Source organism: Falco punctatus, assembly GCF_963210335.1.
Source record: "Falco punctatus genome assembly, chromosome: 13".
NCBI lineage: Eukaryota > Metazoa > Chordata > Aves > Falconiformes > Falconidae > Falco > Falco punctatus.
In genome coordinates, this window is record NC_137593.1 from 1715945 (window position 1) to 1729841 (window position 13897).

At 49.7% G+C, this 13897-nt stretch overlaps 1 protein-coding gene across 5 annotated transcripts in view; it reads left to right on the forward strand.

Moving 5' to 3' along the window:
• KCNAB1 (potassium voltage-gated channel subfamily A regulatory beta subunit 1) overlaps positions 1 to 13897 on the forward strand; it is an 88131-nt gene that overhangs the window by 13438 nt on the left and 60796 nt on the right. Inside the window, exon 1 of one of the 5 annotated variants that reach the window (XM_080410248.1) lies at positions 3 to 3303. The exons of 3 other annotated variants lie outside the window; for them this stretch is intronic. In XM_080410248.1, coding sequence (XP_080266374.1) covers positions 3062 to 3303 — 242 coding nt within the window. In that variant the 5' untranslated portion in view covers positions 3 to 3061. Of the gene's footprint in view, positions 1 to 2; positions 3304 to 13897 lie in introns of those variants that run through there. One more of the 5 variants, XM_080410249.1, reaches the window with a different exon arrangement.

Genomic DNA, 13897 nt, shown 5'->3' on the forward strand with positions numbered 1-13897 from the left:
CCCGCTGGCTCTTCAGGCAGCAGCAATTTGCACTCTGGGAAATGGTGATGGTGGTGGTGATAATCATAATGATAATAATAATAGAAAGATTTTTGCTTTGATGAGTCTGACTTTTCTGATTATTCGGGGTCTTTTTTTCCTGCACCACAGAGATGTGTGTTGCAGAGCTGAATATTCTGCAGACTTGCTCCTTAGTTTCTGTAACTTCTTTGGCACAAGCTACCCGTGGTTATTCAGCCTTATTTCTCACGAGCCATTTTGTCCAACGTTTGAGTTTAGTTGAAAAGTTGCTGGTGGTGTGCAGGGACTGTGTGTGTGACGGGGAATGGCAGGACTCTGTGTGTCCTGGCTGGGTGCCGCTGGCCCCGGGTCCCTGTCTTGCCCTTCCCTCCCCGGGCACGGGCCAGCTGGGGGTGAGCGGCTCAGGAGGGGAAACCTGCAGCTGCTGAATGTCTCCTGCCATCGGTCTTAAATGTCACAGCCTCCAGAATCTGAGCTTGCTTCTTTAAAAAAATATAAGGGGATCTTGGTATAAGTGGAAATTAGACGTGCGACGCTCTAATCTCCTGTGCTGAGTAAGACCCTTAATGAAATAGGGACCTAAATTGGAGCTGCCTGGCACTGCTGCCCCCGAGCCATGGGACTGCGGCATCTCGCTGCTCAGGGCAGGTCTGGGGGACGTGGGTTTCGTTTGCCTCGAGGGCCAGGGCTGCTGCCAAAGGGGGGTTTCAGGGTTTCGCCCAGCCCCACACAAGCACATCAGTAGCAGTGGGGATTTCAGCTGAGAAGTCGGCTGAGAGCTTCCCTAATCCTGGACAGAACGGGGCTGCCGGCAGTGCCTGGTACAAACCGAGACCTTGCAGACAGGCTAGGATTAGAAATTAATAAAAAAGCCCTTGGAATAAATAATGGGAACAGGATAACTGAAAGGAAAACGAGGTAAAACTGAGAGATGGGGCAAGTGGTTGTTAACCACAGAAATGCCTAACGGTGCAATGAAGGGAATACAGGTGGGTATGTAGACCAAGACCGAGCAGTTTCTGGGGCACAGTGCTCACCAGCCACCACAGCCCGTGGTCAGGACCTGTCGTCTTAAATGGCACTATAAAAGCAAAGTGCTGGGGAGTAACTTTTGGAAGAACTAAGTTTCTAATGATGCTGATCCATACAAGCCCCTAAAACTCCGAACCAGGGAAACTTATGTCTAAAAAATTCAGAAGAAGCTCGTGGAAATATTTCTTTGGCATTGATTCACCTTGCATTATAAATGAGCAGAGAGCTGGATCTGACGGGAGGTAAATCAAAAGGCAGCTGCAGCAGAGATCACAGCTACAGCCTTCCGTGTTACAGTGATGGGGGGAAAAAGTGCGGCTCCTACGAGGCCGGCACGGCCGAGCCACAGGGCACCTTTCCCCACCCGAGCGTACTTGTGCTGTGAAGAGCAGAGCCTGGAAGGACACCTGCACCCCACCACTGGTGGGGCAGCTGGCGCAGCGCCACGAGGACAGGATCCCCCATCTTTGGGCAGCAGCATGTCAGGATACCGTGGGGCGACCCTCCGCCACCCCAGCCTGGGGCATCAGGGACACTGAGGTCCATTAGTGCCCTCGGGGCCCTGGTACAACGGTTGCAGAGAAAGAATAACCGGGTAGTCCAAATGTCCGTGCTGAACTCCTCTCCGTGACATTGAATTATAATCTTTTAAAATACGTTCTGGGATCAGTCTTTATCTGCTTTGAAAGATTTAAAGATTAGCTGAGTTCATGATACATCCATCACTTGATTATTTAACTTATTTTTCCGATGTATTTGGGATTGAAATGACAGTCAGAAAAAGAACTTTTAAAATAGAGGAGCCTCAGAAATCTGCCTCCGTGGTGTGTATCGGACGTGGTTGTGAGTTGTTCGCTGTGGGCCAGGAAGGGTTGCTGTGGCCCTCCTGGATGTTGTCTCGACCAGAGGGTGCTGGATGCCCTCGTGCACTGGCTTTGGTGAAGCGGTGAAACCTGTGCAGTTTCTCCCATCGCCCCTCAGGGATGAAGACCCTGAGAACTAGAACCTTTTTGTTTGCTGCTTAGCAGTGGTGAAATGACTGTTTGTTGGTTCAGTACATTTATTTTTAGGCATAGTGCTCAGACACGTGCCTCTGTCCTCGCCTGCTGCCCCATGCCGAGGGCCATGCCAGTTCTGTCCGGTGGGAGGTTTTGTCACGGCTGGTGGCATCTCAGGGGCTTTGCCTGCTGTGTGAGTACTGCATGTAGGGCTAAAGCTTGATATATTGTCACTAGGTACCCTCCTGCAACCTCTCCCCACCCATGCACAGGCTCCTGCGGGAGCGCAGAGTCTCCTGAAAGCTGGTGCTCCTGCCCTGCCCCGGCTCTGATGCCCATACTTCATTCCTTTCTCAAGTATTTCCCTTGTCTGTTTGGTTTTAGGTTATTTTTTTCTTCTTGGTGTTTGATGCTCCGTAACCTTTGTTGTGTTATTAATTGTCAAAGGCCCAGGAGGCTGCAGATACCGAGGAAGTTCACAGACCAGGTAACCGGAGCTGTGAGAGCTCAGGTGAACTACGAGAGAACAAAACGTTTTAATGACTTGCATAAGAGATGTTTGCAGCATTCATCTGTCCGGCCCAGGGCCTGAAATAAACTCTGTGAGAATATTTGGTTTATATCTATTGGTCTTGGATCACATCCCAAACAAATATTTCTTATTATCTAAATATAAGACCTGGGAAAGAGGGTCAGCGCTGTATTCCCACTGGCAGTCCCCGTCCCTCGGAGTCCTTGACCATTATAGGTTTCAGCAGATGAACGAGATTGCTGACTTTGGCCAGAATCCATCCCGGGCTTCAATTGAAATGAGCCAGTTGCAATAACATCGGGAATGGCTGGGAGAAAAACGCTGCGCCGTGGTGCCGTGCTCCTCTTGGGCGGCACAGCCCAGCTCAGGCCGCCCCGTGCCGGAGGGGGTGCCATGGCCCTGGGCTCCCCCCGTGGCAGACCGTAGGGGGAAGGCGCCGGGCACCGAGGGTCTCTCTCGGCAGCCCCGCGGGCGGACCATGCATCTGTACAAGCCGGCCTGCGCGGATATCCCGCCCCACAAGCCGAGCCTGCAGAAGCCGAGCGAGGGGCTCCTGAGAGGTAAAAGGCAAAGCGTGGTACCCAGGGCCTGCCCCCCGGCCGCGGGCTGGCCGGCGAAGCCCAGCCGTGGTGCCGAGCTGAAGCAGCTGGAGAAGTTCCTGCACCTGCACGGGCTGTCGCTGCAAGAGACCGTCTGCGCCGAGACGGGAATGAAGTACAGGTACTGCTGCATGCCCCTGGCTGAGCGCTCGGTGGCTGGCTGCTCGGCCACGAACCCCTGAAACCGTGAGCAACTTGACGGAGCAACCCATGGAGCCTTCAGGCAGGCTTGCAAAATCCAAAGACACTGTCTGCTTCTGCACCTTTCCTCCTCAGAGTTTTCAAAGCACCACAAGAATTAGCGTAGCTTTGAGCAAAGCTAAATGCACGTGGCCTATTCTCTTAAAACTTCATTCTTTTTCTTCTAACATTGGTCGTGTCCATCTACTGAACAGCCTCTTTTAAAGTTGGGTAAAAGTATTTACTCTTTCATATGTCTTAATAAAAACCACATTTATTTATGTGCATTAGAGGGGTAACTGCTGAACAGCAAACCAGAAAACACGAAGAACAGATGTTCTGACTGTAGCTGGTGCTTTGATGTGTCTGTCCCCGCTCTGCCATAAAACCCGAGCAAACAGACTGAAAGCCTGAGGACTGGGGTCTGGCAGTGAAATTACATGGCTTGTGTGTTAGAGCATGCAAGGGAGGGGGCCTCATCCACGCAGGGAGCTGGGACGGCCTGGCGAAAGAGGGTGCGGGCTGGGGCTGATGGGTGTGGAGGACATTGGTGTGCTTAGTCCATCACTTGTCATTTTGGTTTGTTTCAAAGAGACTCACTGTAAATGGATGGCATCCTATATGGAAACTAGATGTATTCTCTGTGCTTCTAATAAAAGAAAATTTTCTTCTAAACGTTTGCTTTCCTGAGGGAGAAGTGCTTTTGCCGTGGCCAGTCTGAGCTTAAAATTGACATAAAACACGACATTTACTATCCTTATGGAAAGAGCACAGTTGTGTCATAGCTTTAGCTGCTGGCCAGGGAAAATTGTTGTTGTTTGGAGGCTCTGTCCAGGGAGGACCGTGTCCAAGAAGTGCTTTGAAGCCAGCATCAGAAGAAATGGCAAAGGGCTTCGTACCTCTGCTCTGCCAGCACCGGTGGGGAATCCCCAGAGCAAGCTGGGGTTACGCAGCCTTGAAAGCTGATGTAAATAAGAAGAGAGCTGAGCCACAGTGTGTGAGTGATGGAGAGGGAAAATGTCCAAAGGCAATGGAACGGCATCCCAGGGATGCCATGCTCGGAGCGGAGCTATGGTGGAAGTAATCCCTGGCATCACTCCGGGTCAGCAGGAGCGATGCCTTCTCCCAGTGAGATGCTGTGATTAACTGCGGGTTTCAGACCTGCGAGTTGGCCTCCCTTCTAATGAGCAATTACTTTCTCCCCTTCTGATGATCCTAACCCCACGTGTCAGTTGTGTTTGAAATGGTTGGTGTTAGCACATGTGTAAAAATTCCCATTTATTTTATTTCTCTCCTAATTCTGCACTTTCTATGGTGTTGGCCCACTCTGGACGTAGTTTAACGCTTGCTGTGCCCTGGCTGAGAAGCACAAGGCATGTCAGAGTGGCGCAGTGTTCCCGGAGGGCAGTCATGACCCGGTGCCTGAAGTTTCCTCTGCAGGAGCCTGTCCTGCCGGCAACCCTGGTGCACGGACACCTCCCTGGCTCTGAACCCAGCTGCTGCAGAGTCAAACCCACATCAGTCAGAACTTGCAGCCGTGTTCTCCTCTGGAACCATGGAAACATGCCCAGCCTGGAGGGGAAACCCACAGGGAGGCTGGGGAGAAAAATTCTGCGGGGATGGATACCCCAACCCACTGGAGGCTGAGTTTTAAATCACAGAAAAACGTGATTAATGAGAGATTCTGGGACTGTCTTGTCCAGAGTCGCTGGTGCTGGCTCTGAGGCTTTCCCCAGTGGTTGGCCCTCGGCTTGTAAAATGGAGTGTCTTCATTCATCGGAGCCTTCAGCCATGGTGAAATAAAGCATGTGCTTTATGTCTATAGAAGCTGATGGATTTGAGCTTATGCTTAATTTTAAGTACATGCGTTTTTCATAGCTGACAGAAACAGCTATGTAGTATTGTGTTTCACACGTATTCAGGAGAGAGAAGTTGTCGGCAGGAGAGGGGGCTGTGCAGGGGCTGTGCTGCAGGGCAGGGGCGATTTCCCAGTGGTCATCACTTGCCACTTTCTGTAGGTTTTCTCCCTTTCTAGCTTTAGAGGTGCAGGGGCTTTTCTAGTTTTACCGTGAGCTTGAACATCATCTTTCCCAGCGTGACTTGTTTTACCTTCCAGACATTCCTTCAGGTATCCATAGGACTAGTCTAAAGACAGCACAATAAACACCCCCACCCGCCTCCTTTTTTAAGAGTCACTTATTTATGTGTGGAAAGTAACGAATTGTTAACAGGAAACACTTACTAAATACACATAAGCTGGTTTATAGGACGATTAGTTCTTTTTCCTTTCATTGCTTTAGCAAATACAGCTTAGTTCAGCCTATCATTGAATAACGGAAGGTGCAGCAGTGCATGAGTTTAGTTTGTTTCTGGCGACGATAGTACTGCTCACAGACAACACGCCATTTGCACAGTCAGTTTGGTGTTGTATTATCCCACGGGGTGTTTGTTGCACGCTTCCTTCCGTACACACTGCTGGGGTCTGGGCTCCTAAAGGCCAGGCTGCGCGGGCTAGGTCTGTCCTCGCCACTGGGAAGCTGTGACTCTGAATCTTCTCACTATTCTGCTGATGCGTGGTTGAAATAGCATCTCTGCACTTGGGCAGCTGCAGTTTGAGGGCCTGGAGGTGAAATGTTGTATGTATATGTCTGCAAAAGCACCTAGGCAACTTCTGCAAAACATGCTGCTGGCCACTGTTATAGGTGGAAAGTATTTACGGAGGTCATGGACTCCCAGGGCGCTGCTGGATTAACCCACGCAGCAGCCTTCGGAGCTGGGGGTACAGTTTTCTATTTGTATTTTACATTTGGTTGAGGTTTTGTTCAGGGAACGCAAATTCTTCCTGCAGCACACAAGCCCCTGGCAAACTCGCTTGGTTTGCAGCGAGCCCCCTGGCTGTCCTGCAGCAGCTCCTGCACCCTGAGAAAGTGCTGGGCTGCTCTGCCCGGTTTATGTTGCTTTTGCTGGTTAAACTAATTAAAACATTGACATTTAGGACTGTCATGCTGAGGACCTTGTATGAAGACTGGGCAGCAGGTAGCCCTTTGCAGGACATTTCCTTTCTCTTTTCCGTTTGCGATGGGACCATCACAGAGCTAGCGCTCGGCTGGCGCCGTGAGTTGGGCATGGTGACTGCAGGGAGGAGAGGGCACCTGTGAATCGTCAGAGGAAAACGGGTGGTAAAACTCTCCCTCACTCGATTTTATTTTTTTTCCTTTACCCTGAATCCCTTGCAGTCTCGTTTGATGCATGAGGAGGAGGAAGAGGAGGCAGCTCATGCTGGTGCACAGCAGGAGGAGGCGCTGGTGATAAAAATACTACCACGACCAGATAGCCGATCTCTTTTAATTCTGAAAAATGAAAACACTTACTGTAGCTAAGTACAGCAAGAGGAAATAGCAGAGAGCTCTAGGGAGAAACTGGTGGCAGAAGGGCTGTGATTTGTGTGTCTAATTTGGTGTGTGTCTAATTTGGTGTGTGTCTAATTTGGTGTGTGTCTTGCTTTGGTACAAGTCTGTGTCAGGAAAAGCAATAAGGGAGTGAAATATGTCGCCTGCAGTGCCAGAATGGACGTAGTTTTTCAGCCGCATCGTTACTTTCTAAGTATTACTAGAGATCAAACATGCTGAATTTACTAGAAAGGCTCTCCAGTTTGGTAACCTTGCCAAGACATTTAAGACACTTGCGTAAGAGGATCAAACCCTGAGATAGCAAAAGGCTTTTGGTGAGTACCAGGGTTTTGTGGTGATGGCTGATGGCACTGACCAGCGCTGGCAAAAGGAGAAAATACTTCTGCAGAAGAACTATTACTGAAATGTGCCGCCATCCCTGAGTTACGTAGATGAAAAGGCAAATGCTGTTTTAGAAAACATAACATGCATAACAGTGAAATACTGGTGGTTTTATAGATTTCTGGGAGCTGACGTTTCAAATCCTGCACCTGGTGCTGGCCACCCCATTTTGAATGGGCACGGTAAGCCGGGCCATGGAAAGCAGAGGGCTCTGAGTGGTGGGATTGTCCTTGCACCAGGTGATTAAACAGGCTTTTTAGCTTAGGAAATAGATGATTGACAGCGATTACAGCAGATGTGTTTAAAATCAGGAACAGCCTGTAGCAAGTAACTCGCTGTCTCCTGTAACACAGGAACCAGGGGGAATGCAAATGAAATTTCTGGACAACAGGTCTGAACCACAGGAAATGCTTTTCCTGCGTCTTGTAATGAAACTGGGGAACTCACTGACATGGGATTTTTTGATGCTGGAAGCATGAGCATGTTTGAAATGTTATTAGGTATCAGGCAAGGCTATCAAAGGCTATTAAATACAAAGGGGGGATTTAACCTCTAGAACAGCAAATTTTTAAATGGTGGAGAGCCAAGATGATATACTGGGGAAGGCATTTACTGCATTTTTTTTTTCAATTCCTTTATAATTTTTCCTCAGTACCCGCTCCTGAGAGTTCTACGGGCTGTGTGGCTGGGCCGTGGGGAAGCTTTGCTCTGTGTCAGTACGTCTGTGCTGAACTGTGCAACAGAAGAGGAGTCAGCGTGCAGCGGGTGAGCAGGCAGATCTTCAGCCCTTACCCCTTCTTCTGGGGTCGTGGTTATACCCCACCAGGGCTGCCCCAGAAGAGGGGAATTTGGGAACGATCACTTTGCCATAGTTGCTTTTCCAGGCTCCCTTGGTCAGTCTTGTTGCATCAAAGCTTTAAAATACCTAATCTTTAGATGGCAGAATATATGAGAGCACTTGATGTGGTTCTATAATCCTGTAATCCTGCCCTAATCCTCTCAGTTCAGAGCAAAGTTGCATTATATTTATTGGGATATAGCTTACAGCATTAATGTTTTCCCTATTTCCTGGGCAGATTGATCTATCAAGCTGCATCCAGCTGTGCCCTTTTTTTAATAGCCAGCATAACTTTTCATAAGTGGGGGTGTTTTTTAGTCTGTTCAAACTATACAGCCTGCTATTTAGTGCAGTGGTGATGAAGGATATTCCAGTGTCTATCCTTTTTCCAAATGACTTCCATTTCCACTTGCTTCTTGCTTTTTGTGTTATTTTTGTAGGATTCTTGCCCATGCTGTGCATTGCTGGGGGCGGATGGGATGGAAACAGGGGATGTGTGTGGGTTGGGGTGTGAACAGAGTGCCCGCATGTGTGTACAGCATTTGTGGCATGGTGTTTCCTCCTTGGTGTAAAATAATCCCATTCTCCTCCTCCAGCAGAGCGGTACCTGCTGCCTGTGCGCAGCACAAGCCCCATCTCCCTGGCCGGGTTTCAGCAGGAGCCCCTCAGCCGCGGGCGGTGCTGGCTCCGGGTCCTGCTGCTTGCTGCCCCGCTGCCATCGCCAGCCACACGTGTGTGCGTGCCTGCCCGCACATGTACGCACACACATGCGCACACACATGCACACACGCTCCCTTTGGCAGAGTAAAGTCCTCCACAAAGCTCAGGCTGAGCCTGCTGGTACTCCCAGGATTACTCACGCCTTTCTGTAGGAAGCTCCCCACTGCGCAGGCGCTTGGCGCAAAGTTTGTCCTCACAGTCCCCCAGCGCAGCAGCAAGTCCCAGCTAACCCTTAGCTGTGTGCACAGCAGCAGCTCCGGACGGTGCAGAGCAGGAATTTGCACCCTTGCTACTGCTTCTCACACACCTTCTGCTCCTGTCAAAGTCCAGCCTGGAAGCCTGCACTGCCAGATGCTGAATACATCACCAGCGCCATGGGCAGGTGCTGCCTGCTGAGCCTGCTCTCGGCTCCCCGCAGCGGCACCAGTGGTGCTGAGCGTATGCAGCATCTCTCCCGGGGGCTGACTTGAAAGTTCAGGATATTTATGGGCATATTTATATGCAGGTTTGAAGTCTGCAGTATGTGTGCGTGGCCTGGGATGAAACTCAGTCCATGCTGTCTTGGTTAAAGCAGGCTTTATCTGGGTGTCTTTGGGCTGACTTTGGGATCTGCTGAGGCTGGGACGTCACCGTGCGTTGCGCTGGCACAAACTGCTGAACGGTGGCTTGAGGCAGGGTTGAGTTCAGGAAAATGCCACCTAAACCTCCTCTAGCAGCTGCCAGGTTGCTAGTTTGTTTCAAAGCTCCATCCTTTAGGAAGCAATCATAAAAGCAGGCTCTGGGGCAGGCTGTGAGGAGGTTAGCTTGGGTCCGGGCTGACAGCAGGTCTGTGTCGCCAGCCACGGTGGGTGCTCCGGCAGCGCTGGCTTTGCTTTGGCTGTGGTTCAGGTGGACTGAAAATGGGTTTCAATCTTCAACACAAATCCGATATTGATGCAATAGCAATGCTTTGCTTAATTGAAGTAAATAACTAAGCCTGACGGCAGCTGCTCTTCCAGCATCTTTCTTCTTCCCTGCAGCTACCCCTGCTGCCTCACACCCGCCCCTCCCGCTGCAGGCAGAAAATGCCCCTTCTCAGCCCCAGCAGAGCCAGGTCTGTGGCCCAGCCTGTGCTTAGAGAATTCCCTTGATTTTCTCTCTTGGTTATTAATCCTAGTTTGTACGCTAATGATTATTAATAGTGAGTTTTTGTTGCATCCAGCATTTGCAGGGCTTGCAAGCGTGGGGTAATGTGAAGAGGAAACTTTTCTGGATGCGATGCTTTGTTCAGTCCAGTAGATTCCAAAGGCAAAACATTTAGGATAAAAAGTGCCCTTCTAAGACCTGGGGGTATTAGGAAGAACTTGGCAGAATCCAAGGGGAGGTATCTGAGAGAAGGCAAAGCTGCAACATGATTCCCATCAAGGTTAGTTTTAAGAGAGACCTGTCAGGTGCAGGCGCCCCTCCTCGTCGGACTGCACAGCATCTTCTCCCCCTTCCTCAGAACAACTCCAGCACCAGGAAATAGGTCAGGGAAGTGGATGGACATTTAGGTTGCGGCTGATGCCAGCGCTGAAGGAGGGGGTGCCAGCTCCCAGGGTGTCTATGGCTGCTTCCCAGGACCGACTGCAGTAAATAACATGGGAATAACGCACCTAACGCAGGGCAGAGCTGGAGCATGTGCCTGCAGCAGTGCTGGGCTGGGGGAGCTCCTGGGGGTTCTGCCCTTGGCACTTCTAGATATATTTCCTAGTGCTGTCTGCTTCAAAATACTAGGTGTAACTGCAGTGTTTCAGGATGCCCCTTTGCTCAGTGGATCTCCTCTAGGCAGCCTGTCATGCTGGTGCAAGGAGGAACGGGTGCCGTGTGCTTGGGGCGTGCCAGCATCACCCCAGCACGTGCGGCAAGCGACGGAGCTCAGCTCAGCGTGATCCTCTGCAGCAGCCTTTGAATCAGAAGTTGCTTTTATTACAGTTTAAGCAAGCCAAAATGAACAACTGGAATTTATTTTTATTGTCTTGTGTTTTTCCCCATAGTGAGGTGACCACCTTTCCATTTCTCCATCTCCCGGTCAGGCAGTGGCCCTGCGGACGCACAGGTGGGACAGCCGGCAGCCGGGCTCCCCCCGGTGCTGCTCGGTGCTGCTGCCTTGAAAGGTAGCTTTTGCGATGGCTAAACTGCCTGCTGGAGACGTGCTACTGCCTGATAAGCCTTCCCCCCCCCCCCCCCCCCCGCCGTGTTTTCAGTGTGCATTTTCAGAGTTGCTTGGCTTCATCCCCATGCCGGAAAGACTCTAGACAGCAACACAGCATTTCCATCATTTCAGCAGCACGGTTGCTGTTTTGTCCTGGGGTGTTTGTGAAGAACACGGGTGTCCTTAGTGTGTCCAGATAGGCATGACAAGGCTGCTGGGGGGAGCTGCTCAGGCCGTGCAGCCTCAGGCGGGGTAAGCAGCTTCCCCCAGCTGGGGTAATGAAATGCACATTCAGTGCAGAAAAAGACACCCTGTAGATTGCAAAAGTAATTATTCCTTTCCCCCCAAGGACCTAATAAGTGGTTATGCATTTGGCAATAAGTAACGATCCTCTTGCAAATCCTTTTGTTAATTGAATGGGCGCCATTCCAGTATGAAAGTGATGGTTTGATGCCATTTGGGATGTGCTGGGAGATCAGGGACTACTTGCCTGGCCAGCACTGGCCCTGGGAAGGACAGCAAATCCTTGGCTTGGAAGTGCTTGGCAGTGTTTGGAGGTCACCTGAAGACTTGCCGGCGCCTTGCATTTAATTTACTAAACTGACGTTATGCTGGTTGGAGGTACATCGTGCTCCTGCCTTGGGTGCAAAAAAATCCACAAAGTTAAGAAGCCTTTGCAGAGGGCTCTGGAAGTGAAAAGAACAATATTTTCCTGGTTAGTCCCAAGGGAGTGGAGGGGAAAATTAGAAAGCTAAAGAGCTGCCACAGTCCCTGGTTTTTGCTGGGCAGCACAGTGCTCTGCCTGCACCCCTGGGCAAACAGAACGGTCTCAAAGCCTGCTGTCGCAAGACCTCCCGCTGGGAGAAGTCACCTTGTTCAGGTAAAAACCAGGTTCCAAAAGTCCTGAAATAATTTATTTTTTATTTTTTTTTAACTAGCAATGTAGGTTAGTAACTAAGTGGTGGAGTAAGTGCTGACACAACGGGTTTGCTGAATCGCTTTCCCCAAAGAGGAGCCTGGCAGTGTGAAAAGGCAATGATAAAATTAATTGGGCTGAAGTTCATTTCTTAGTAATCTGCTGCATTTCAGCAAATGACATTGTTCTGGGTGATGTGATAATTCTCCTCAGTGACTAATTCCAGCAGATGCCTCTCATCAGTTTGGGAGCACTGGTCAATGTGTGAAGAGTTTTCATTCCAATGCAGGGAGTGAGGTTTTGTGCCAGTTTTGCTGGATGTAGCTGATGGGATTCTTATCCTGTGCCACTCACTTTAGTAATTAGAAATGTTGTTGCAGCTGAAAGACAGAGTCTCAAGAGAAGAATTAGAATTCCTTTTTAAAAAAATACTGTCTGGGAAGGTGAAACTTTAATAGTGCTTATCATTCAGTATTGGCTTATATAAGATAATCACTGATGGGTGCTTGGGGACACGGTTTAGCGGTGGGCTTGGCAGTGCTGGGTTAACTGTTGGACTCGATGGTCTTAGTGGTCTTTTCCAACCTGAACGGTTCTTTTATTCTGCAGAGACACTCAGCTCTCATTTAGTTTGCTCACAAGAGAGTGCAGGTCCCCACGCTGGCCGGAGAAGGGTACAGCTCTAGTGAAAGCCAGGGGCTCCAGGGCGAGCGGGCCGTTTGCTGGAGGGGTATGCACTGGGAGAAAGGTTTGGAACCAATGCAATCTGCTGTAACTCGTCTTTATTCTGACCCTCTGCCAGCTCATCTCAAAGAATCAGAAGTTATTGCACAATAATTAGTCATCCATCTGCCACAGCACATCCCAGAAAAGGGCCGAAAGGAAGTATGTATTATTCAGCATCCAAGACCTTAGCAACATATTTCTTCATATAAGTTAATTTAGAGTTTTAAGCTGTTACAAGTAATGCTTGGGTGATATTTGACGTGTATGGATAGTGGAGTAATATATATAATTGCCTGAAATCTACTAGTCAACAAGCACAGCCAAGTTGGAAGAATGTAGCTTGGGCTGAGCTTTGCTTGGAATACACTTCTCGATCAGGTTATGCAAAGCACCTGGGAAAAAAAAATAATCTGCCTTTTCTGTATGCCCAGGCTAGAAAATGAATATGGCAAAATGGAAAGCTGCTTGTTTGCCACGAGCTGCCAGCCTTGATGCATTTCTCTAACTCTTCACCCTCCTTTATTTTATATTTTTACCATAGAAAAACTGGCCATAGTTGAAAACATTCTTTGGTTATTTAACCCTTTCTGCAGGGAGGCTGGTGCGTGGGCGGCAGCCGTGGCTCTGCTGAGGGCAGGCGGCAGCACCCAGGGCGCTTCCATCAGTGCCCCTGGTTCAGGCTCTGCCAGGGAGAGGATGTGCGCGGCCCAGTGCTGCTTCCCTCAAAAAACCCTGAAATACCACAGAAGGGAGAAAATTGTTGAGCAACCTGCAGCCATGTGCCGTCTGGTGTCCCTGAGCCTGGCACGGCGGCCCTGAATGCCTGAGGATACTGCCAGGCTCCCCAGGACGCTGCTGCTGCCGGGGATGCTCCTCTCCTCTGGGCCGGGGATGGATTGCTCCATGTCAGGGGCTCCAGCCTTTGCCTTCAGGGGAATATAACCCCAAGAAAACCTCTTGTACTGTGCAATGGACCTTCATGCAGCTCTAAGTGTTTTAATCATATTTAATCAGGCTCAGTGTATTGCAATACATTAATATAACGGTCATTTCTGGAGTCCCTCTTGTAAGCCACTGGCTTTCAGTAATCTGAGAAATGAAATAGATAACAGGGAAAAATTAAATTACCTGGTGAGGAGTGTTGGGGTAGTGTGCTAGGCAATATGCTGGTGGATGCTCTCTATCCTCAGGGATAAGTGACTGATTAATGGAGCTGGGCACCCGGTAAGTTACATCCTCTTTGTAAGACATGGAAAGCTCTAGGTCTCAGTTTTGGTATTGATTCTTTCAAGTTATATTAAATGATGGTTCATTTAATATTACATAGAGCTGGCTAACTATTGCAAAGCTCTTTGGTAGCAGGCGGTGCCC